At 33.4% G+C, this 25,734-nt stretch overlaps 1 protein-coding gene across 7 annotated transcripts in view; it reads right to left on the reverse strand.

Annotated features, from left to right (window-relative positions):
* The window catches only part of LOC149487455 (uncharacterized), a 147,126-nt gene that overhangs the window by 97,904 nt on the left and 23,488 nt on the right, over positions 1-25,734 (reverse strand). For 6 of the 7 annotated variants that reach the window (XM_089696087.1, XM_089696090.1, XM_089696086.1 and 3 more), the window contains exon 2: positions 23,580-23,630. In XM_089696087.1, the coding sequence (XP_089552213.1) occupies positions 23,580-23,581 (2 nt within the window). In that variant the 5' untranslated portion in view covers positions 23,582-23,630. Of the gene's footprint in view, positions 1-13,160; positions 13,203-23,579; positions 23,631-25,734 lie in introns of all 7 variants that reach the window. The other variant, XM_089696089.1, reaches the window with a different exon arrangement.

Consider the following 25,734-nt stretch of genomic DNA (forward strand, 5'->3'; position numbering starts at 1 on the left):
ATCGAAGCGGAAAGATAAGGCAAAAAGGTAATATGAATCAATTGGTATTGCTAAGCCTGTATTACGTAAATGAATGTAGAAAGCTTACCTTATCTACCCTTATTTAGAGAAAATAATATATTATTGTTTAAAATAATTCTTCAGACACAGCTATTTTAGTGAAAGCTCTCATACAATTAGTTCAATTGTTTAGCCGTAATACAGAAACAGATTTCCAAATATTATTTCATTATTTTTACTTCAAATGTCGTTATTAAAATTACGGGAAAGGTTTTTGAAATAAAAATGTTTCAACCAAAAATATGAAAACATTTTGTAGAAGGTGTGGCGAATACACAAATGTAAAAATTATTCTTCAAAAATGTGAAACATACGCTGATGGAAACTCCAACATTCGACACATTTTAATCAACAATATGCTGAGATTTTTGCTTTATTTACATTGCTTTTGTAAAACAATTCATTTAAATAACTCGTATGCAGATAAATACAAACAAAAGTTAAACAAATACATGAACAGAACATGTGCAAATAAAACACTAAAATACTTATAATAATTTAAGTAAATATTTTTTTAGTATTCTATTATAATGTATCTCGTATGATCGACATTCAAGACAACACATATTATTATTACTGCACTTCAATCATTGCAATATAATTTATATAAATTAATATTAGATGATATTTTACAAAAAAATTATACCTAAAATATACCTGACTAACTGTGCTGTGCGGTTTTATCCGCATTGCTCCGCTCCTGTTGGTCTTAGCGTTAAGCGTAATGATATATCATAGCCTATAGCCTTCCTCGATACATGGGCTATCTATCACAGAAAGAATTTGTCAAATCGCACCAGTAGTTCCTGAGATTAGCCCGTTCAAATAAACAAACTGTTCAACTTTATAATATTAGTATACCTAGATAGAAGAAGCCCAACTTATCGGTTTTAGTCCCTTTCAATTAATACAATAGTTAAATTTTACCAAAGACTGTAGAAAATTCCAGAAGGCTTATCATAAATTTCCCTCTATACAAAGTCAATTTAAAGCATCAAAAACGCAGCCGATCGAGCGGAAATCATTCACAATACTTCGGGATAACAGCTTTTTGTCCAAAGTTTTATGAAGTGAACATTAATAGAGTCTAATCTTACTTTTGTAATGAAAGAATGAGACTGAATCTCATTTCGCGCTCTGGAATACAATTTGTGATAAAATGATTTTCAGGTTTGTAGTCTAGAAAAAGTGGATTATTTTTAAATGTCATATTATTTGGACATCAAAATTGTTCTTTTACAAAAAATCGATTCACGCATATGCATGCAAACATCTATACTAATTTTAACATTATAAAGCTGAAGAGTTTGTTTGGGCGATTTGAAAAATTATTTCGGCCCAATTATCGAGGAAGTCTTAGGTATAACCTATCATCACGCTATGACCAACAGGAACGGAGCAATGTGGGTAAAACCACGGGGCCACAACTAGTACATATTTAATATTCATAAACGAGAGGAAATTTTATCTCGAAAGAAATAAATATACGTTTTTGAGGAACAATTTGAAACACAGAATCCAAATTCGAAACTAACAAAAAGGTGGGTAGCTATAAATTGCAGAGTAAGTTCGTCTGTCTGTTGGAAGCCACAGATTGGTTTCGTTTTAAAACGGCATACCCTCTCGAGACGTTTACTTTAACTTACACTGCGTTACATAGACCCTTATGTTATGTATAGAATTTCAGGTGATTTACATTTAAAGTACATAACAGTATTCAAAATCGAACTAAAATAATCAATAGTAAATATTGAAATAGATTTTATTACGATTTTATGATCAGTATGGATAGTAAGAATAATTACTTCCTGAAACAAGGATATTAAAACACAACATTTTAACACACATTTTAACATTATGTTTAGTGTAATAGCCGCCATTTTCAATATAACTGTCTTCATAGAGCACATCGATACAATCTTCCTAACAGTTAGTAGCGACAGCATAAAAGTTTTTTGTAACAGTATAAAAGTTTGTTCAGATATAGATTATACATTTAGCACTAGAACCTTTTATATCTGGGTATTATGCCAAAGAAAGCATGCTCTAAAACTAGCAACAAATAAATAGCAATTTAAAAGCACTGCACTTTTTAATTATCACGTAACTCACTATAAAATTGGCGTCTACATGCCACGCTATATTTCGTTCAACATAAATATAATTGTAAAAGTGCCAGACTGCAATTTTGTATAGTACCAGTTTAATTGTAAAAGTGGCACACTGTATTTTGTATAATATAAGTGTAATTGTAAAAGCAACACTATATTTTGTATTGTAAATTGTAAAGGTGCATTGTTTTGTGTACAATAAATTAAACACATGCCCTTATTGAGCACAGCTGAGGCATTAGTTCAATCGCGTGTGATAAAATGCAAATCCAGCTGATTCATTATGCAAGCCGGCTGTAACCCTTACATATAGTTGTCACTAGATGTTAATGTATGATTCCTGTAATATAGTTTTCGATCCTTTTTACGTATATTTGTATAAATATCTAGGTCATGGTACCTTTTTCTTGTCTCTGAGTTTCAAGTTATTTCTACAAATGTTGATTAGAATTGACCGCCTCCTTGGTACAGTGGTTGACGCGTGAGCGTAGAACCGAGGGGTCCTGGGTTCGATTCCCGGTGGAGACGAAGAAAAAAAAATGTCTCGGTCTGGCAGGACACAGAAGGCTGATCACCTACTTCTCCCTAAAGAAAATCGATCAGTGAAACAGATATGTATGAATAATGCATCTGCCCCTTACCCCACTACGGGGACACGGGACTTCACTTTTTTTTTTATTAGAATAATACCGTAACATGATGTCTACTGTTTTAATACTAGTCTTACTGATACAGTAATATCATTATGTTATTTAACTACTACTATAGTTCAAAAGATTGTGATTGAAAGTGCTGTCGTAACGTCTCTATACCGTGGCTTTACTCTATTCCTAAGTAAACAGATTTCAGTTCAAAGGATATTTCGTACACGTTTACAACTACCTTTATCGAAATCGTTTTAAAAACATTTGACCATTTTATAGACTGCTGAAGTGAGATCATGGCATGGCTACGGTACTACAGAAAGTTGCTTATTTGAATCGCGCCCCACGATCAATTTTCTCTATTCTTTGAAGTCTATCATATAATTATAAGCATTTTATTTTATTTTATATCAGCTAAAGAGATAAAAATTATACTTCAATTAAAAAAAACCTATTTTGAACACGAAAATTGCGTATCACGTGTCGCATGACGGTGTGAGTGACAATCGATAAAGCAATAAAGTTAAAAGTGAAACAGACGAGCGGTTCAGCGGCCGGTAATGAGATTATCCACTGAATGAGTATTATCTAGCTGATATAATAGTCATAGCTACTACTGTATACTATATACTGTATAGCTATAGACTGTGTAAAGATAGGAATATGTAAGAATAGTTTTACAGTGTGACGAAAAAGTATATCATATGTAGTAAGATTACGTATAGACTTACGAGTGTATATTCTACAGGCTGTATGAAATACTTGATACGCAAACCTACGTCAGACAAAGCCCTTATAATATATAATATGTTTCCATAGTATATGAGAGACCTAGAATTCACATTGAAACAACAAAGCTTCAAATATAATTGCTCATTTATTATAATAAACATTGATTAAAGCTTATAGCTTATAAACGAAAATAGAATAACACAGGTATTGTTATGTTCAGTCTACAAATTACAATCCTGCTTATAATATCGAAGCAAATCAATATTTAATTTTCCACGTCTATAAATAACGAAACGAGTCTTTTATTTATCTCTTATAATAAATTGGCCTTAGGTAGTTATATTTAGACATTCGTATAGCTTTTGTATATTGATGAACATAAATTTCATAATATTTTGTATATATAAAATTCTCGTGTCACAATGTTAGTCTGCATACTCCTCCGAAACGGGTGGACCGATTCTCATGAAATTTTCTGTGCATATCGGGTAAGTCTGAGAATCGGCCAACATCTATTTTTCATATGTACCACGGGCGAAGCCGGGGCGGGCCGCTAGTTTTGTATATATATTTGAGCGTTATTAATAGCTTAATAACGCTCAACATAAAAAGTCTGGAAAATTCATACATCGTTGTAATGTATCATTATTTTGATACAGTAAAGAACACAAGAATAGTATAAAATTGAAGAATTTTTCCAGTTAAAATACTACATAAAAACTTCAACATAAAAATACTTTTCGTTTCTTTTAATTCCAGAGTCGTACATTTTTACTTACGTAGTACTTTTTATGAAACGATCTCAACGATACAGATATATACGATGTTTAACCGCAATACGCTACTTTTTCTAATAGCTACTAATCCAGCAAATATATACTGAGTGCGGCGTCCTATTTAGGCCGTATGAGACTACGACGATAAACATGAGATAGCGAGTATTTTTTTCATTTAATGTACAAAGGAACTTTTAAGTTGTTTCCCTTCGAAGCTATAAAGAGGAAATATATATAAACTTTGTCCCCCCAGCCTTATTACGGCTACAATATATCTGTCTACATATTCTACCTTTCAAGTGTGTGTGTTAAAATATTTTAAGGAATAAGTTACAACGGATTTTATACAACGTTGAAACAATAATTCAGTTCGATCATACCTAAACCTTTAGACCTACCTACTAACCATTACCTATTTACCTAACCATTTACGACCTTATATTTATTCATACTTATTTAAATCTTCGCCTTACCATCGAGCGTGGTCTTGACCACTTCCCTATTGATCCTCAAAATATAAAACACAAACAATTTTATTTTCCGCTCCCGCTCCCGCTCATCTTCTAGCCACACCCTTACTTCCGCATCCATTGCCTCACTCTCTCTGGTATCGACAAGACATCTACAACTTATCTATTCACGGCTCGTTTGCTTTATGTTACTTACATGTATTTGTTTTGCTATATAATCATTTAATCTGAATTAGTGCTATTTACAAAGATTTAGAAATTCTCCACCATTGTAAGAAACAAATTGTACATTTAGGACGATTTTGAGAACGAAAAAACGCATTTCAGTTTATATATTGTATGTCCCATCTCATGCGTATGCATACATTTTATGTAATCCAGACATTTCTCTTGATACTTTCATTCATATTTTTATTTTCGTTGAAAAAATAGCTGAAATAACCTTAATACAAGCTACATCAATGGAATTCATTTGAATGTAAAAGTATTATAATTCCTAAACTTGCTAAAGCTTTTAAAAAGCTTGAATTTCATGGCTCAAGAATTAATTTCGAACGTGAATGGACTCATTATGAATAGTTTCACATTTCCATATTTATTTTTGATCAAAATGAGGTAACAGCACAGGTGGTTGTGTATTCCTGAAAAATTAGGTTATAAAGTTCCTTTAAAACTACTTTATTAGGGATAATCTTCTGATGTATTTCCTGATAAACTTGTCAATTATTAAGGTTCATGAAGATCAGAAAGCTTTTTTTTCAGTCTCATTTATTGAAAAAGGTTATGAAACCAATCTTACGATTGGTGGCAAGTTATAACAACATAAAATACGAAAATTACCAGATTTCGTCTCGCAATTGTCATATTTTATCGAAAACATCGTTCCCATAAATACCATTAGCAATCTTTATTGCAATCGGATGCTTTTCTTACTTCCTTTAATGCCAACTCAACTTACGCAGTAGAAACATAATTTAACTAGCTGTGCCCTGCGGTTTTACCCGCATTGATCCGCTCCTGTTGGTCGTAGCGTGATGATATATAACCTCCTCGATAAATCGGCTAGGTATCTAACACCGAAAGAATTTTTCAAATCGGACCAGCAGTTCCTGAGATTAGCGTGTTCAAACAAACAAACTCTACAGCTTTATAATATTAGTATAGATTTTCAGATGTCTTAGGCTATATACAACTGTTGCAAAGTTTACACTGCATATCAAAATCCGAGTCAACGACTGAACACTTGCTTTTACATCAAATTAAACAGTGGTGAGTATTTGCCAGCCTAGATTCACTCGGGTTAATTGTTTAGAAGTTTGAGTACGGTTCTAACCGGGGCTTTTTCTATGAGACAATTTGGTTCAGACCGCAGCTGTCCTCGTGTGGTACCCGCATAAAATGTAGTCAATTATTTCGGGCACATGCTTTAGGAATTAGCATGAGTATAATTTGCTCCAAAACAGATGTTTGTCGTGAAAGAGTAACAAACAATATCACTCGACTCAGGTTCTACAAATAAGATGATTGGTATATACAGGGTGTCCCACTATTGGTATACTAAGCGCGAAGGGACCTGTAGTTTTGCATACACTGATCACGTAAAAAATACTTAAACAACAAAATTACGCCAAAAAAATTTTGCTAAATTTTTCCTGAAAATTCATGTTTTCTTCTTTAGCTTAGCGCAGCCGGCATATACCGTTTCTCTAATGTGAGCATTATGTCTATGAAAACATAATCTTAAACGATAGCTCACGTGCGGGTGGCAAAGTTGGGCGGGTTGCTTGTTATGGGTGTACAATATAGAGTTTTAAAAATTCATCTATTTGAAAAAAGAATGCGTTTGGAATTTTATAAGTATTTTTTACGTACTCAGCGTATGCAAAACTATAACCTCCTTTGAGCTTAGTATACCAACAGTGGGACACCCTGTATAATATGATATTATACAACACATCATATATTTTGTAAGTATAACACAATTCCAATACAAGGATCTAACTAAATCTGCCTCTTTGTCAATTAATCGCTTACAAACTTCATTCATGAATCCACAGACCAGGCAATAAACCCAGATAATACTTGAATGTTTAAATAAATTCACAATGAACATTAATTCACCTGAACGTTCGAGCAGTTTCATTAGAGGAGCTATTAGGGTCGCTAGTTTTCCTCGCAGTATCGACATGGCCGGATTTATGGCCAACAAAATTTATCGGGTCTTGGAGACGAAATGCGACGTGCCCGCGCCGCTTTATAATCGAATTGCTTGCTGGCTATTTTGGTTTGGTGTTTTTTGTTTCACGATTGAGGGGCTGGAAGAAATATTTGGCAAGATACAAATCGTAAAAAAGGTATACAGGATCAAGAAAATTTTTGGCACATTTTTTCGAGTGGCAAAGTTAAATTGTGAATCCTGATCTATGGTAAAAGAAAACAATTATTCAAGGAAGCAAGAAAGCTGCGTCATTTCACTTCCAGCTATTTAATTATAAAAACTTTGTACCTTTCTCCCCCAATCCTATCAAAAAGTTGAATGACGAAATTCAATTCTGTTACACTGACTCGATTAATTTTAAGTTGCGACTGTTTTTATAAGAGTGGAATGTAAATGCATTTTTTCCCCTTAATAAGACTACGTGTAATAGCAAATAATCTGCTGACTATAGTAAATATTTACTAAACTGAAATTCTATACCAAACGAGGCATTCGCGTTGATATATCGTATATTATGACGTTTTTAATATGAGATAGTGGCTTTGCGGATAATCTACCTATTGTGCTGCAGTAGCCCTGTTGAAGCGTTTGCATTGTGAAAGTTTTAATTATGAAAGCGTAATCTCAATTTACTACGGGTATTATAATAGTGTTAGTATTATCTCCCACTAATATTGTGTATTCACGTTTGATATTTTGCTTTACTAAAATGTATCTTTTTTATTATCTTTTGTTTCTTTATGTTACTTCAAAGGACCTTTATCCATATCCTGATAGATGGAAAATATTTTTGTTTATAATCTATCCGCACAAAGGAATTTAAGCACGTAAACAATTACAGCAGGAATTATGAAGTTTCACAAAGAGAGATTCCATTAAAATATAATTATAGTTTGAAGATAGCTGCAGTTTTACCGTAAAACCGGGTTTAATATTCATGACCAGCTAGCTTAGAGGCAGGTGGGGTTTTTACAAGAGCACTAGATTCAGGAGCGCTTCCACTGAACTAAGATAAAACTGCTTATAAATAATGCCTATACGTTAACTTCTTCCATTTGCATAGTGCTTGTAACTACAAGATTAGACTATGGGTGCTTTACGCATATGTTAGAAGAGTGGTGGATATTAGGGTTAAGTTCCTGAACTCAAATTAATGTGTGTCTCCGTATTATGTGGCTGTTACATTATGTTATTTACGTATTGTATTCTTTGAGTTCTGACTTATATTAGTTTCATCAAAATGAAAAGATAGATTTTTTTTAATAAAAAATGAAAGCAATATGTACCTATGTGAAATTTAAATGAAAAACGTTACCCTAAAACTGCAACTATATCCGAAAAACCAGATTTCAAAATACTTTTAAATTTTATGTCAACACAAAATTCATGCATGCCTGCCGTTATTTTTACTCCAGTGATTTATAAAAGCGTGATCCTTCCATACAGAGGACTTGTATATAGAAAATATTCCTCCCTCGAACATAATCCGGGTGTATGAAAGTTCTGTGATAATATAGACATTGAAATGTTTATATGTCTACGATGCTTGATATTTTCTTGAAAGGCAGACTGAAATTTAAATTTGGGAAATCCATACTAATATTATAAATGCGAAAGTAACTCTGTCTGTCTGTCTGTTACTCAATCACGCCTAAACTACTGAACCAATTTTCATGAAATTGGGTATGGAGATATTTTGATACCCGAGAAAGGACATAGGCTACTTTTTATCCCGGGAAAATGACGCAATCCCGGAAATCCCACGGGAACGGGAACTATGCGGGTTTTTCTTTGACTGCGCGGACGAAGCCGCGGGCGGAAACCTAGTAGAAAATAAAAATAAAAAAAGACGTGTGGCACTCGGGGACTGCCGCGGTAAAGCTATTGCATGCCTTCAAGCCACACCTCCGTGCCCGTCGGAGTGGGAAGCGTGAGGTTTTTTCGTTACGGAATTTCTGGATTCGGTCCCCGCGCTCAAGGCCCGCGATAGAAACTATGCAATAGCTTAATAAAAAATTTAACCTGATCAAGTATCGAAACAATACACATTACGCAATATTTGTAACTTTATTGTTTAAACCTCGTGGTAGAGAGGAGTTTTAGGATAATAGGTGGAAGCTGGTGCCACACATTTTGTACATAAAAACCAAATACAATTTATTTATAATAGCTCTTCAGTCAAATGTCTAAAATCCAACCCAGGCAATAACCAAAAAGAAAGACCTATTGTCTTCCCTCGGTATATGAATATTAGCAGTTTTAGTATTTCTGAACCCCACACTTCATGTCTAGACGAACTATAAAAGTCCGCCCATCCTTTCCCAACTTATTTAGTATAACCCTTTATCATCTAGGTCAAGCAAGGAAACCCGAAGCTTATCTAGCCACCAGTCCCTTTGTGTTAACGATCATATTATTAATGTTTCTTTACAACCCAATAACGCTCCTAAAAGCGTTAGGAGATAAGAATTCCAAGTGAAAAGTCGCTTAGCTCAGAATGGTGTTTTAGCATAAATATTGCCAAATCTTTTTTATCAGCTTCGAAGAGATGCATTTTGAGCAGAATGGGAAAACTTTCGATTAGAAAGTGAATAATGTATGCGGAAGATTCCAGAAATGTATAGGACAAGTGTGTTTCCTATTGAACTCCTGGAATCGAAATTGTATAATACACGTGTTATGTATACGTAGGGTAGGTAGGGTTCTTCACGAAATCGAAGTCTACCATCAATTTAATAAAAGGGGTTAGTCCGTCTTATTTATCAGGGAGTATATCTTTTTAAAAGTCAGTAAATCCGAGACCGGCATCGTATTTGTGAGGTCATCGGTTCTACCCTCACCAGAAATTTATGTGATACTTTAGTTCCGTTGTATTCATTTTGTTATTACTTCTTCAAATAATAATTACAATAGGTTCAATTGTTATTTGGGTATTGGGGCGATTACATGTCAAAAATTGTCAGTTCAGTTATCAGTTCCCAAATAATAATTTACACAAACTCTCCTTATTTTGTGTTCCGTGTCAAGCAAAAATAATTAATAAAAAAATTTCATTTAAAAATTGAAACCTGATAAGGCTGTTAACTTAATGACTGCGTGGTGCGCATCATTTTGTATTTTTATTAAAGGATTCATATGGAAAACACCATATCGTTAATGAAAAATAATAATTAAACAAGATAAAAAATTGAAAGGGACGTGAATTTCCTTAACGATAGTTACTTTTTTAGGAAAAAAGGTTTCAACATTTTAAATCCTGTTTGAACACTTTTAAACGTAGACGATCGGCAATCTAATCTGTTTGAATTTGTTTAGGAGAATGATGAGAACAATATAATTAATAATGATATTCAACAGCGCAATTAAAACGGTAGTATTAGTCAGTTCTTTAAAGAAACGAATCTTCAATGGCGGCGCTTATCATTCCCTCTCGCTCACACACGGCCGTACGGTATGCAAAAAAAATAGGGTAAAGTAAAATGTATTTAATTTTCCCTGTTATAATTTTTGGAAGAAGTGTACAAATACAACCCTCGAGTTTTTGTGGGGGGGAGGGGAGGGGGGAGTGGTGGGAATCCCTCCTCCAAAGGGGGGGGTGAGGAGTCACTTAGTTTCTGAGATATTGGAGTTTAAAGTTTTGAGAATTGCCTTGAAATTGCAAAAAAAAAATATGGACAAGAAATAATATGAACTTTTCTTCCTTCCATTCCCACTTGTATAGTCCCAGCAGTGGGTACTTATATGGGCTGATGATGATGATGAATCTCAAACAAAGAAATAAAGAAATATTTAAAGAAATGTATTGCTCAAAATTATAATTTTCAAATTTGACTACCTGAATTTGACTACCTGTCGACCCCTATGCGAAACCCGATCATAAATTTAGAATAACAATTATGTATTTGCTATAGTAAATAATATTTTCTTTAATAATATATTCTTTGGGGAAAGTTGTTCAGTTTATGGGCTAATTACGAGACTACGAATATTAATGGGGATTTTGTTGCGTTCTGTATATGTCATTTGATAGTTCATATAAATACACAAATATCATAACAAAACAGTTTGTCAACAAACAAATTAAAATAATTAACAAAATAATAAATAAAATAATTATCAATTTACGTTATTTTTATTTTCTTTTTTGCTGATCCTACCATCTGTCAAAGTCAGCTTTGGCCGCCATTGAAGATTCGTTTCTTTATTGAACTAGCTAATATTGTTGCTCCTAAAAAGGGGGATCAATCGCGAACGTGACAATCACATTCAACGCATGACGTATAAAATTATAATTCACAGAGCACCTTCTCAAGTGATTAAGAGTCAGTAAATAACTCGAACGCCGAAAAGTTGGCGAAGACGCGGCTGATTTATTGCACGAGCTTCTTTAATGCTTAGTTATCCGAGAACATGCTTTGTTCGAACCGATTCTGAATTTACGGTCTTGGTTTGAATATGTGAGAATAATTGGGGACCTCGCCTGCTGTTTTAAAATAATCGATTTTTGTAACTTTAAATATGTCTTGTAATAAGAATAACATTGGAGACGCTCAAATCAAAATTTGGGAAAATTTCAAGCTCAGGGTTCCTTTGTAACAAAGAAACTTCAATAGATACATAAATTAAGACAGATAACAGAATTAGTAAGGGCACTTCCTCCCCTCCGAGCTATCGTTAGCAATATCGCAATTGACAGAGAAGTAAACGAACGGCTGAATAGAGTGAATACGACCATACAATTACAATTTTCTCGCTTTTCACGTCCGTCGCTTTCATCGAAACAAATTAGCTGAAAATTCACTCCATTGAAGTGACTTTCAACGAGATGAAATTCCTAGCAAGCGCAAATTAAACCCGACCTTCGCTAGATTTGAAACAAGCACTTGTGGAGCAAAAAACTGCTGAGAGGCCGATACAATCTCTTATTATTTAGGGCTCAAATCTCAAGTGCGGATCCATCGACTTAGAAAATTTTAAGGACGGCTTTAATTTTATCATTAAAGAAAACAAATGAGCAAACAAAGCTTTAATAAGTAATAACGGCCTTCAAAGGCGCTTTCCATGTTTTAATAATACCTAGCGTAATTCTTCCCAGTTCATAATAAATATAATTTATAAATGATACGTTTCTTTAAATTGCCAAACCACCGATACCCAAAAAATTTAGCCAAACCATATCGACACAATCATACACTAAGCACAAATTAAAAACAATGATTCCCAAGTCAATAAACAGCATCGAGATCAAAATTGCGCAGTTGTCAACTCCGTGTTACCATGTACCTCTATAAGGTTTTATGGCCGTTCGACACAATATGAGTCTGTGTGATTTACGCTCTTGGGGAAACAGGCGTTGAATACTTATGAGTTTAATGAGTTTACAAATTACGGGGAATGAGAGCTCATAGCTGTCTTTATTGAGTTTCCTGACGTATTGTTTGTCATTTGGGTTACCTGTGTTTAATAGACTAGCTTGTATCAAATGAAGTAAGTTTAGGCTATGTGAGTGCTATTTCTCACGATAATGTGATTTTCAAGGATTAAATTTAACAGAACATATTCTCTATTTGGTAGTAATTATTAATAGGTTATTAGAAGCATATTCCAATGTTAGCATGTTAATGAAATGAATAGAAATACTTTTATTATAATTGCTTATTAAAAAAAAACTGGAATATTAATTTAAAACCTTTGTCAAAATGATATGCAAGTTGCATTTTTAAATATAAAATTTTTATCTTTCACAAAAATGTTTATACACCATACAATACTTGCCAGTCTAAATGGCCGCTATTTTAGGCATTCATAATTTATTAAACGCACCCAGTTGGGTACGGAGTGGCAAAAAATATAAAATTTTCTATTTAAAACTGGGTATGAAGCTATCTTGGGAAGGCAGCACGGGAATCCGATTTAACCTCACGCTCCGCGGGATTCGCAGCTAAACAATGTGCCAATCCGGGAATAGAGCTCAAAGAGAGGTTACTAAGTATGTGGGTTAAGGATTTTCTGGATTTTTGTATTAATTATATTCTGTCCTACGAGTGAGAAGAGTGTAGTACTGAAGAAAAGTGGTGACTCGGTTGAATTCAGTTTGACTTAAATCAAAAATGAAAAAACAATTTTAAATTAATCAAGGAAATACTCACGCCGGGGCGCCAATTAGTGCATATAAGCATCTGGAGACTTACCTGTAAACAAAAATAAATAATATTAATAACTTATTAATAAGTATATGAAATAATATTTAACCTAATAGCAACTGGCACGGCATTACGACATGCCTAGCATCCTGGATTATGATTATAATTTTCTACACTAATATTATAAAGAGGAAAACTTTGTTTGTTTGTTTGTTTGATTGTAATGAATAGGCTCATAAACTACTGGACCGATTTTAAAAATTCTTTCACCATTCGAAAGCTACATTATCCACGAGTAACATAGGCTAGGTTTTATCCCGGAAATCCCACGGGAACGGGAACTATGCGGGTTTTTCTTTGAAAACGCGGGCGAAGCCGCAGGCGGAAAGCTAGTACAGTATAAAGTCGAACAGTGGAAAATTTTCAGATGAAGTTGATCCTGATGTTATCCAGAAGATTTTAGAAGAAAATAATGCGGAGGAGCCAAAAATGGTCAATTTACTACATGGCTAAGTTCGTCCTTTGGGAGATTTGACCTCGACAAAAAGGTATAAAATCGTCTCCTGGGACTAGTAAATGGAAAGTAAGGGTCATCATGTTTGTCAATGAATGTGCTTTATTAGTATCCAGACGGACATTAATAATGCCTTAATGAGATTAAGAATAACGACCTATTTTCCAGATACATATAAAAAGGTTGGGTGCTTTATCAAATCGTGTACCTATTTGCTAAAACATCACTACATAGTATAAAACAAAGTCGCTTTCTCTGTCCCTATGTCCCTTTGTATGCTTAAATCTTTAAAACTACGCAACGGATTTTGATGCAGTTTTTTTTAATAGATAGAGTGATTAAAGAGGAAGGTTTTAGTATATTAATTATTAGGTTTTAGACATAGCGGGCGAAGCCGCGGGCGGTAAGCTAGTTGATAATAATTCTCTTTTAATTTATATGGATCAAGTATTTATTTAATTAAGTATTCTAAATAATTAAGCTTAACTTTAGTTATATCCTTGTACAGAACGTGTTATAACTTATTCAAACGCTACCTGAATTTATAATTCACAATGTTATGCAGCAATAAATGTATTAATAAACAATGGATTTAACACTGTAATAAGGTTTTATTAGTAACTAGCGGTCCGCCCCGGCTTCGCCCGTGGTACATATTTACGTTTTGTCTACATAAGAACCATCCTCGTACTTCAGGGAATATAATAAAAAAAGAATTATCGAAATCGGTTCAGCCGTTCTCAAGTTATGCGCTTACCAACACATTTTGGGATTCATTTTTATATTATAACTAGCGGTCCGCCCCGGCTTCGCCCGTGTTACATATTTACGTTTTCTCTACATAAAAACCATCCTCGTACTTCAAGGAATATAATAAAAAAAGAATTATCGAAATCGGTTCAGCCGTTCTCGAGTTATGCGCTTACCAACACATTTTGTGATTCATTTTTATATATAAGAAGAAGATTGATTGAATATGTAACTCAGTTTAACTTTATTTTAATTTGATTGTATATGGACTTGATTTAAAATCCAAGCCGTAATCTTAGATTAATGAAGTTTTCAATAGTAAAAAATAAAAGTGAAGATTTGAAAATTTTTGGTCTAAATACATTTATAATATTAATATAATATTTGGAAATTTCATAAAAGTATTAAGTACTTCAAATTACAATTTTCATAATATTTTCCTTACACAATGCAATAAATTACATAAACATGAATTTTTCATAGAGATTTTCTTTTAACAGCCTCCCAATGCGCTGAATAAAAACCGAAAAAATACGGGCAATGAAACCAATCCATACTAATATTATAAATGCGAAAGTAACTCTGTCTGTCTGTCTGTCTGTTACTCAATCACGCCTTAACTACTGAATCAATTTGCATGAAATTTGGTATATAGATATTTTGATACCCGAGAAAGGACATAGGATAGGTTTTATCCCGGAAATCCTGCGGGAACGGGTTTTTCTTTTAAAACGCGGGCGAAGCCGCGGGCGGAAAGCTAGTATGCCATAAACAAAACAACGGATAACACACCGGCATGGCAATTAAACGTAGGTACTGATACAATCAGCACGTGAAATGGCTTGCAAATGACAGCTGGGGTGACTAAGGAATTAGTGGACTGGATATCGCATATAAAAAAACGACGATATTTTTTATTTGCTTCTTTACACTCTTGACCTACTATTGGTGCAACAAAAGGTATTGTTAATGAATCAAAGGTATAATACAATTTACATTTTGGGCTGTCTCTTTCGCTTCGGTTAGATGATGCGCATTTTAGTAAAAGACGGCACTGAATGTTTTTTTTTTCTTTTTTTTAAATTTTACACACTCGTGATGCTAGTAGTGTAATTAAACGTCTTTTAATGAATCAATGGTTTAAAATATTTTGTGCTGCTTCTTTGGTACAGTTACTTTAACACAGGAAAGAAGGTCAAGGAAAGTCGCTTCGTACTAACCCTCTAACATGATGACACAAGCTCTATCTAGTTAACTAAATCTTTGTAAAACCGGTCAATACTTGCATATAACTTTTACCCACTCGTTACGCAGGTCTACATAATGTACAGAAATAAAAAGTTTTATGGTCACCTTCCCATAAGGTAGGAAATAGCTCATACATTGAGTTACCAATCAATATTTTCATATGATTTTATAATGTCATAGACCTGTTCAACTAGATAATGTTAAATTCACTGCCTGATTGATTTTGAACGTACAAGTTATCAGCAAGATACACATAGATACATTACAAAAGTAAAAGAAAGATAAATCATAAGACATGTTTCTATTTACTTCAACGAAGCAAACAATAAAATAGTTTGGAAAATCCAAAAGTGCACGCCTCATAATTTTTTTTTATAATTATTTATTATTATTTTTGTTTATTTAATAACAATTAAACCACATCAAATCAGACCCTGAAAAATGAAAGGGTTCTATTCCTGAGCATACTCAAGCGTAAGAGAAAAAAAAAGACTCGATTAGTAAAGTATTTCGGTCGCTATCGTGTTAACAAGAAAATCCTCCGCACATACAGACACACGGACGTCCAAGACAGAACTTTTTTAAACTGTTTTTTAACTAGTTTAAATAACAAAAATGACATCAAAAATATCATGAATGTTAAAAATAGTGTTTTTTCTTAATATGTGTGTGTATGTATTATCTTACAAGTGCAATGTATGATACATAAAGACATTTTAAGTTTGAAAAATCAGATGTTTTGCGCGAAGTGACAGTAGTACCCACCTCAACGCTTCGCTTATGAGGCGTGCAATATGTAACATAAACATTGATGCAGTTTGAAACTTTAATGACGCGCGTCGAAATGGGGACTAATTAGCGCAGGGCAGCTACAAACGGAGATTAACCGATATCCTGCTGCACCGTATTGACCTGTGGTTTGAATCCATGACTTCCTTTTAATATAGGTATAGATTTATCTTATAAATACATAACAATATCAACTAGTGGTAAATGGTATGTTTTACCATGTTATGACGATTCAAAAAAGTTTCTAGAAGAAGTCTAATTTGTTTGCCTTCAGAACACGAACTAAGATATTGTACTGACTTACTCAAGAATGTGTTAACAGTGATTCAAGACATCACTTGTATATTAATGCATAATCAAGAGACGAGACGAATACCGAACACGAATGTGTAAATGCACCATGAAGCGAAACACATAGCCAATGGTGAAGCCAATACAACTGAACGATTATAACCGGAGATTGCGACAGATCCTGTGTCCAGGCCGCAGAGCTTTGACCACATTCGACGTTTGGCTGACGTAATGAGATTCTGTTTTGAGTCACAAGCTGGCTAACCAATCATTCGAAGACATTGTGTCATTTTGATTCAAAAGTCTGTAAGTACATTCCTATATTACCTACCGTGTCTGATTTATATGACGAGAAAGTTACGGGTAATGAGCTTATTAGATGCAAAAGTATATATAACAAAAACAAAACAACGAAAGAAGAAGTATACGACTCTACATGCTGTCATGATACGCTAAATATTCTCGAAGACAATGTAGGTACAATAATATATTTAAGTAGAACAATACAAGTCACTATGTACTTCATATACAAAGAGCCGATCACATCTATTCACATACGATTAAGCCCGCTAACGTGCTAGATACTTAATACCTTAATATATTAGTATTATATTATTATAGTGTAGGATACAACTATTGCAGTTAACCAGTAAATACATAATTGCATATCCGCAGAGGTGTAACTTCGCCACAAAGTTGTTCAGCGCCTACAGTTTAAGTGGAACTACGAATTCTCTCAAATTGGACAACAAGTTAGTCTTATAATTAGAGATGTGATTAATTATTTTCAAGGTATTACATAAATTATATGTTCGTTACACTGTAATACTTTCAAACACACTTTAAAATTTGTATCTATTAATTTAAGTTATTAAATAAAAACTAAAACTGAAATAAGCTTGTCTATTTTTATGACGACGAACAACTGATGAATGCAGTCTTGCAATTATGAAAATTCCAACATTTGTATATAATTAGCACTCTTTTATTAAAACTTTGTACAAAATTCATAGAAACATTTTCTACAAAATTTTATGCTTTAAATATTACAATGTTATTAAAAATATATATAATATTTCAGTGTTTAGAGCTGCATATACATAAATTATTTTATTTTTATTTGTGTCGTAATATTTCGCAGTACTCTTACATTAAACCTGATCACAATTCTCAACACGGAAGCATTAAAAATACACAAAAGGAATACATAAATAAGCCAAAAATAAAGCAAACAATAGAAGACTTAACAAATATCATCCAAAACAAACTCCATTTCCATCTAATTTAAAATTTGTCGATTGATTTAGAGACTGAGAGCTACAAAATAAGTGAGATTCAATATTGGATAAAAACAAAAGTAAATGATAAAGTAACGAAAATTAGATTCAAAGGCTCTTTGTTGATGGCTTTGACAAAATGAGCTCAGATTGTCTCTCGGCTCCTAGTACGAAAAGTTATCGACATTAACCTTTTTCAGGAACATTATATAGTTAGACTAGCGGTCCGCCCCGGCTTCGCCCGTGGTACCTACATGTTTAAACTATCCTATCTCTCAAGCTGGATCGAACTGCACATGGTGTGCGAATTTTATTATAATCGGTTAAGTGGTTTAGGAGTCCATTGAGGACAAACATTGTGACACGAGATTTATATCTATGTATATATATTAAGATTTAATACCTTATAATTAGTGTTATTATAGAACAAGGCATCATGTTCTGTTATTAATATGCTTGCATATTTATTGATAAGTACTATAAACTGTTAAAAATACAGTCTACTATAAGAGGCCAAGTTTAAACACATTACCTACAACATTTTAAAAGTAATCACAACGTAATATTTTAAGTCCCGAGTCTCAAGTCTACTTCAATTTAGCAAATCTCTGGAACAACAAACGTAATTTAATTGCTATTTTCTCCGAGAACGGATGTAATTAATTTTTAATTACAGTTGAATTAGAATACATTTTATTTACTTCTAGTTTATTTCTTTGTATACTTACTACTAGGTATTATCTAAAATCTGATCACACTATAAAATCAGCGCAAATATAATGATGTTCCACGGACAGACCCTTCTTTAAAACGCAATCTTCGATCTTGTATTCTCCAGCTAAATTAACACCGGAGAATTTCAAGCATTCCGACCGTCCGCCCTACGCTTTTAGCATTCGCTTGAGAATAGAAATATTTCAATAAACCTCAACCTTTCCTCTAGTGCATTAGCAACCCTCGCTCATTACCGACACCTTCTATCAAAAGATAGCTGTCATAAATGAATTTGGACGTCCCCGCTTCAACCATTTCTTGGAAATGCACTACGCAATTTTACTTTAAATCTGAGAAATTGTGAAGAATTGCAATAGGTCGACGTAGTTAATATCATTTTTGCTCTTTTACTTTGCATCAGATGCTACCCACATCTCTTACGTATTCGGTTTGTAAGGCATTCCGGACTTGATCTGGGCACGAAGTAACAATCACTGTGTCATAAAATTTCTAGACGAAAAACGTCTCGTAGAAATTATATTATTTAATGTTATTGTTTTCGAAATAATTGGAAGAACTCACAATTTAAAGAGCATCTTTATCTTTTTCCGTATTCAGTAGTTAAAAAGGACGAACCGAAAAGCATACTTATAAAGATATTGCTTCTAGCGTTCTATCTGATTTATAAAAAAAAAAACTTTTGAAATACATGTTTGAGTGAGTATTCCGTTTTAGCTATACATGTAGGTATATAAGGATAATTAAATGTACTTTAAAAGCGTAGAAAGGCCTTCGTATATATATGTTACGGCTAAAGGTAGGTGAGAACATAAACTTAAGATTAGCCGGCTAAACTTAGGTTTATTTTCGACGAGGTGTTAATGTTAGTTTGTTCTATCTTTAGCCGGCTAAACTTAAGTGTAACCGCAGGCCCGTGGCTAAAAATGTCGGGGTGGGTAGATTTGGTTACTATAATACATGTAAGGAACAGGGCGAGTGTTTTCTGGCACTTCGCCGGCTGCTGCCGCAGCACGCTCGCTGCGCTCGCTCGGCTCGTGCGGGTCTTAAGAGTTCTAACCTAACCTAACCTAGCCACCAGCTTTCTGCCCTGAGTCGGGGTGGGTAGATTTGGTTACTATAATACATGTAAGGAACAGGGCGAGTGTTTTCTGGCACTGTGCGGGCCCCTCAAGCCCTCCACCGGCCCGGCGCTAACCAAATCTACCCACCCCGACATTTTTAGCCACGGGCCTGCGGTTACACTTAAGTTTAGCCGGCTAAAGATAGAACAAACTAACATTAACACCTCGTCGAAAATAAACCTAAGTTTAGCCGGCTAATCTTAAGTTTATGTTCTCACCTACCTTTAGCCGTGACATATACATTATGCCGAAATGCCTGCAGGTACACAACAAAGGTTTGTTAATAAAGTGTTAAAATTTTCTCCTGCGTAATTGGATCAACGAAAAAGCTTTCCCAGCGTAAAAAATGTGGAAAACATGTCAGCTGGGGTTTGTCTCAGGAATAATTTCATTCTCATTATTGATGTAGAATATATTTTATTTGTTTTCATTTATTGCGACATTGTATCAGACTTCTTCGAAATTAATTTTAAGCTAAAGCAGAGATGAATACAGAACTGTATGGACTAATGCATATAATTATTGAAATATACATATACATATAGGCCAATAACAGAGGAAAAGAAATCAGCATGAAATTCGTTTCTTGACTTTTTATTGGCTTCCTATTATAACCATTGTTTAGCACCATCCATACTAATATTATAAAATGCGAAAGTAACTCTGTTTGTCTGTCTGTTACTCAATCACGCCTTAACTACTGAACCAATATGCATGAAATTTGGTATAGAGATATTTTGATACCCGAGAAAGGACATAGGCTACTTTTTAGCTCGGGACATAGGATAGGTTTTATCCCGGAAATCCCCCGGGAACGGGAACTATGCGGGTTTTTCTTTGACTGCGCGGGCGAAGCCGCGGGTGGAAAACTAGTTTATGATAAACGGAACATCATCCGTATTTTAAATTTTATACTGGAAGTATATACGAAGTTAAAGTATATATAATGGAGCTAAAATAAATTCATCAGTTCTGGCTCTTAACCCTCAATAGATTTAATATCTAATAAAAATGAATGGCGAAAATGATTATTACAATTTTGCCAAAATGGCACTTAGACAAATTGCTCTCGAAAGATCTTTAAAATTGCTATGAAGCTGTAATGAAGGTCGCAGACCCTTTTAATAGCGTACCAGAACTGAGTGGGTGAGTAGCGTCCAAAGAAAATGCTCTAATTATGTAACAATAGCAAAATATATTTAATAATGTGTCAATATTTGCCTTGAAGGAAAAAAGGAACAACAACAACATCAGACGTTCATTAGAACTAAATGCTCAACTGGCCTAAATAGATTACCCAAAAATTACCCTAACAAAATTGTTCTGTTTGCCAAGGCCACCAATGTCTAAGGTATAATGTAGGTATTTACTATGCATACATGTTATACTCAGTCGAGTCTATTGGACTATTTATTTATTTAAAGTCTTTATCTTTTAATGATTTCAAAGGTACACCTAATTTTAATTCCAAATATGTATACCTACTTAAACTTTTATGTGGATTTTAGTTTAATCATTACGAAAGAAGCTTATTCGTGTCGGTAAATCAGTAGTTTCTAAACAACAACAAATTACCAAAGTAAGTAATCAATTTAATTATCTGACCAAAGATTCTACGAACTTTGTAGAGAATTCTTCAGATATTTCGGTGTGAAATGTTTACAGATAATACCCGAATTATTAGCATTATGTTAACATATTTAGTAATGCTTATATAATTTAGATCTTGGAGCTTTTGCAAAGTTTAAAACCGCCCAAATATGTCATGGTATTTCGTTCGCCACTGATTTGGTTATTCTTAAAATTTAGTACCAATTTTCTTATCCCTTTACCATTTATTTTGATATACATAACATACTTATTTGTTTTTACTTTTTACTATAAAAAGGTCACCTTTTTCAGTAATAAGATAAAAATATATTTTTTCATGGTTTACAATAACTTATTGAATTTCATCTAAATACCCACACAACTCATTCCATCTTAAAGCTATATCTATTTTGAACGGTAGCCGAGCGTCCGCTTAATCATTCAAGAGAAATAGGTTCTTTCGACGCCCACCTAATTGCCGGCCAAATATTGTATCCACTGAACCTAAATTTGTTATTGCTCGGAAATAGGATTTCCTTTATTCACCAGTCAGCGTTTGTATTGAATCTAATCGATATTAGAGAGTGATTGCTTTCTTGGATAAGTTTCAATGTTGTTTATGTCTGGATAGAAAAATTCCAGCTTGAGGTGTGTAGGCGCAAAAGTATTCCATACGTATACTGATATTTTATTATGTACATTTAATAAGGAAAATCTTTTGTCGAAAGCTATCTAGACATTAATCTATTATTATAATCCAATCTTTACTCTCTCTTTCTTTCATCATTTACTTATCATTTATGATTGAAGTAAAATTGTGTAATTTTCCTCAGAAAAACATGGTGTTTTTTATTTAATTATGATAAACACGCGGTGCCCGACCTTTACCCGGGTTTGCAGTGCGGTTCATATATTTTCCTACCTGAAACCGACCACACGTCATTTATAACCCTCACATTTAAAAAATAGGATTTTTTTTAGATTATTTTATGCATGAACTTGACCGCTGTAATCAGTTTGAAGTAAGGTACCTAGAAACATATAAGGCTCTAATTTTTCATCGTGTAACGTTAACACAACCGTCCACGTCGTGCTTCTCAATTTTTGAGGATATATTATACAAAAAAGCATTATTTTTATCTTTGACTAGCGGTCCGCCCCGGCTTCGCCCGTGGTACATATTTACGTTTTCTCTACATAAAAACCATCCTCGTACTTCAAGGAATATAATAAAAAAAGAATTATAGAAATCGGTTCAGCCGTTCTCGAGTTATGCGCTTACCAACACATTTTGCGATTCATTTTTATATATAAGATTATAATGAAATATGAAATGTATTATTCTAGACATACAAAACAACAGTTTCAATAAAAGTTTTTTTTTTTAATAACATCAAAATAATTAAGTATCTACTAGTACAGAATCGTTTTTATACAAAAGAAATAGCTACAAACCTATCAAAATATCCATACACTAGATTTCTCGAGTAATCAAATATTCACTAAGGTCAAGTAGCTTGTACTATGTATTCTAGGAAAAAGGGTTCAGAATGAACATCATTTTCTTTGAAATAATCGTAAAATCCATACTTAATATTATAAATGCGAAAGTAACTCTGTCTATCTGTTACTCAATCACGCCTAAACTACTGAACCAATTTTCATGAAATTTGGTATGGAGATATTTTGATACCCGAGAAAGGACATAGGATAGGTTTTATCCCGGAAATCCTACGGGAACTGGTTTTTCTTTGAAAACGCGGGCGAAGCCGCGGGCGGAAAGCTAGTTCAGTATAAATATCAGATTTCGCTCATGATATAAAATTTCACTCATATTTATTTTATTATCAATTGATTACCAACAACAAAAATTATACTTCGTAAATATTGAATTATTAAAAAAAATCACGTCAAAATAAACATATTTCAAAATGAAATAAATTCAACCTACATTGGGATCCATTAAAGAAAATTTCCTTTCAATAAGGGGTCTTAAATGTCCACTCGAATATGATTTGCAGCAAATGAAGCATGATTTTTCGCCCATTAACTGTGTAAGTTGGCGAAATTTAGACCCAAAACATATTATACAAGGAATTTTGATACTTACATCAATCGTATTTATGTGTCAGAGATTTTTTTCTAAACCGCTTCGAAAAACCTGAAATCAAATAAAATTAATTAATAATGAGACAATGATGATGTAACAATAAAACGCTTGATGTTATTATTTTCTATGATGTGTTTCATTATATTTTGCAAAAAAATATGAATTAAATTGTGTAGTCGCGAAAGGCCTAGATCTGGTGTTATAGTTTTCTTAGATTTCTGATTCTGCTATCGCAAGGATAGTTACAAAACTAAATTAAACAAATAAAACCGCTGCTTGGTAATTTAAAATTAAATAACACAAAAAGAAAACGCTGTTCTCGTTTCCAGAGAATAAACTTCTAGTAACTAATGACATTACATTCCCGGTACGTGTAACAATGTTAAGCGGTCAAGGATACTAGAACATTCTTGTACCAATTTCTAAACGCATTTTTCGTCAAATAAAATACAGTTTAGAATCTCTACATGGGAACCTTTTATAGTACCTATCTAGACAAAGCTGAAGAGTTTTGTGTGGTTGAACGCGCTAATCTCAAGAACTACGGTTTCGATTTGAATAATTATTTTCAGTGTTAGCCTTCCTTGATAAATATAGCCTAGTCACATAAATGAGCTATATTTATCAGGAAAGCAAGTTGTACATAAAACTGATAAATTAACAAGCAGTTTAATTCAACGCTACAGGATACAGTATTCAGAGACCACTGTAGTTTCTTTCTAAGAAAGATAGCGCTCATTGATTGGTTATGTAAATTCAGAGCCCATTCTATGGATTTAAGTTTTATACGAATGTCCAGCGGCATACGGTCAATTAGATCATTTCACACAGAACATGCATTTCTTGCTCATGGTTAATCGTTTTCTTTTGACATGTAATTGTACTAATCTTCTTATATATAAAATTCTCGTGTCACAATGTTAGTCTGCATACTCCTCCGAAACGGGTGGACCGATTCTCATGAAATTTCCTGTGCATATCGGGTAGGTCTGAGAATCGGCCAACATCTATTTTTCATATGTACCACGGGCGAAGCCGGGGCGGACCGCTAGTAATTTATAAGTATATCACATATTATATGAATAATAGTTGTCCAAACAGTACTACGTAGCACGCTGCTACGCCACTTTTATCTTCGTTTATTAAAACCCATTTTGTATGTATTGCACATTAAAATTTAACAACGCAGGTGAAATATTAAAACTGTAATAAACCGTTTGTACAGTACCTCTTGACGTTTGTTTATTGTCGCAATAAACCCTTTGGGCGTTGAGGAAAAATCACCAGCGCATTTTATTTTTCTCTTCAAACATAACTTCGCTTTTGTTCAGGCTCTTTTAAATTACTTTTATTTTTATAATGCTTTGACCTAATTTACTGTAGCTACTAAAGACATCAATTAGAAAGATGAGGTACCTATGTATACTTTTTAGGGGATATTATGGCATATATTTTGAAGTAATATTTCTGAATCAAAAACATTACAAACTTAGTATATTGTAGCTATTAATCAAGGTAAATCATTATTCTTCGTATATAAGAAACTCCCAAAAATCACGCTACATTTAACCAAAATTTTACCAACTTGTCTCATCCAAAATTTTGCAGTACCACGTTAATAACTTTTGTGTTTTGTGTTTAACCGAAATTAAGTCACAAACAGTAATTACAAAGACGAGACACGCCAGTGGACTACAAAATGTGAAAAATAGGCCTCTATCTAGGTCGCGATAATCTTTCCTCTTGACCTATTTGAGATTGACTGCCATTTTATCACTTGAAATCACTTGCATAATGCTTTGCAACAGATTTTAAACTCTGCTGTTGATTAAAAACTCGAAACAGTTATTAAAAGAGTTTAACAGGTTTTAAACGAATCTGTTCAGTAGGTATATTATATAAAATGTGTGATTGAAAATAGGGTAGAACAAACAACAAAATACAGTTATTATTAGACCTGAAATATAGAAACAAATGTACCATTTGTATTGACTTTCCAGGCTTATATTTGCCCATTTATCCATATTTATGAAGCAAATATTATGTAGGCTACGGTAAATGTTTTCTGTATAACAGGTCCTGAGTATCTAACAAAAAATAAACATAAAAATCTATTATGATTGGCGGAAAACTGTACAACAAAATCTACAAGACC

The sequence above is a fragment of the Colias philodice genome, chromosome 6 (assembly GCF_061535455.1).
Source record: "Colias philodice isolate Cphi_HAF_F1 chromosome 6, ilColPhil1 Martin Lab GWU primary, whole genome shotgun sequence".
NCBI classification, from domain to species: domain Eukaryota; kingdom Metazoa; phylum Arthropoda; class Insecta; order Lepidoptera; family Pieridae; genus Colias; species Colias philodice.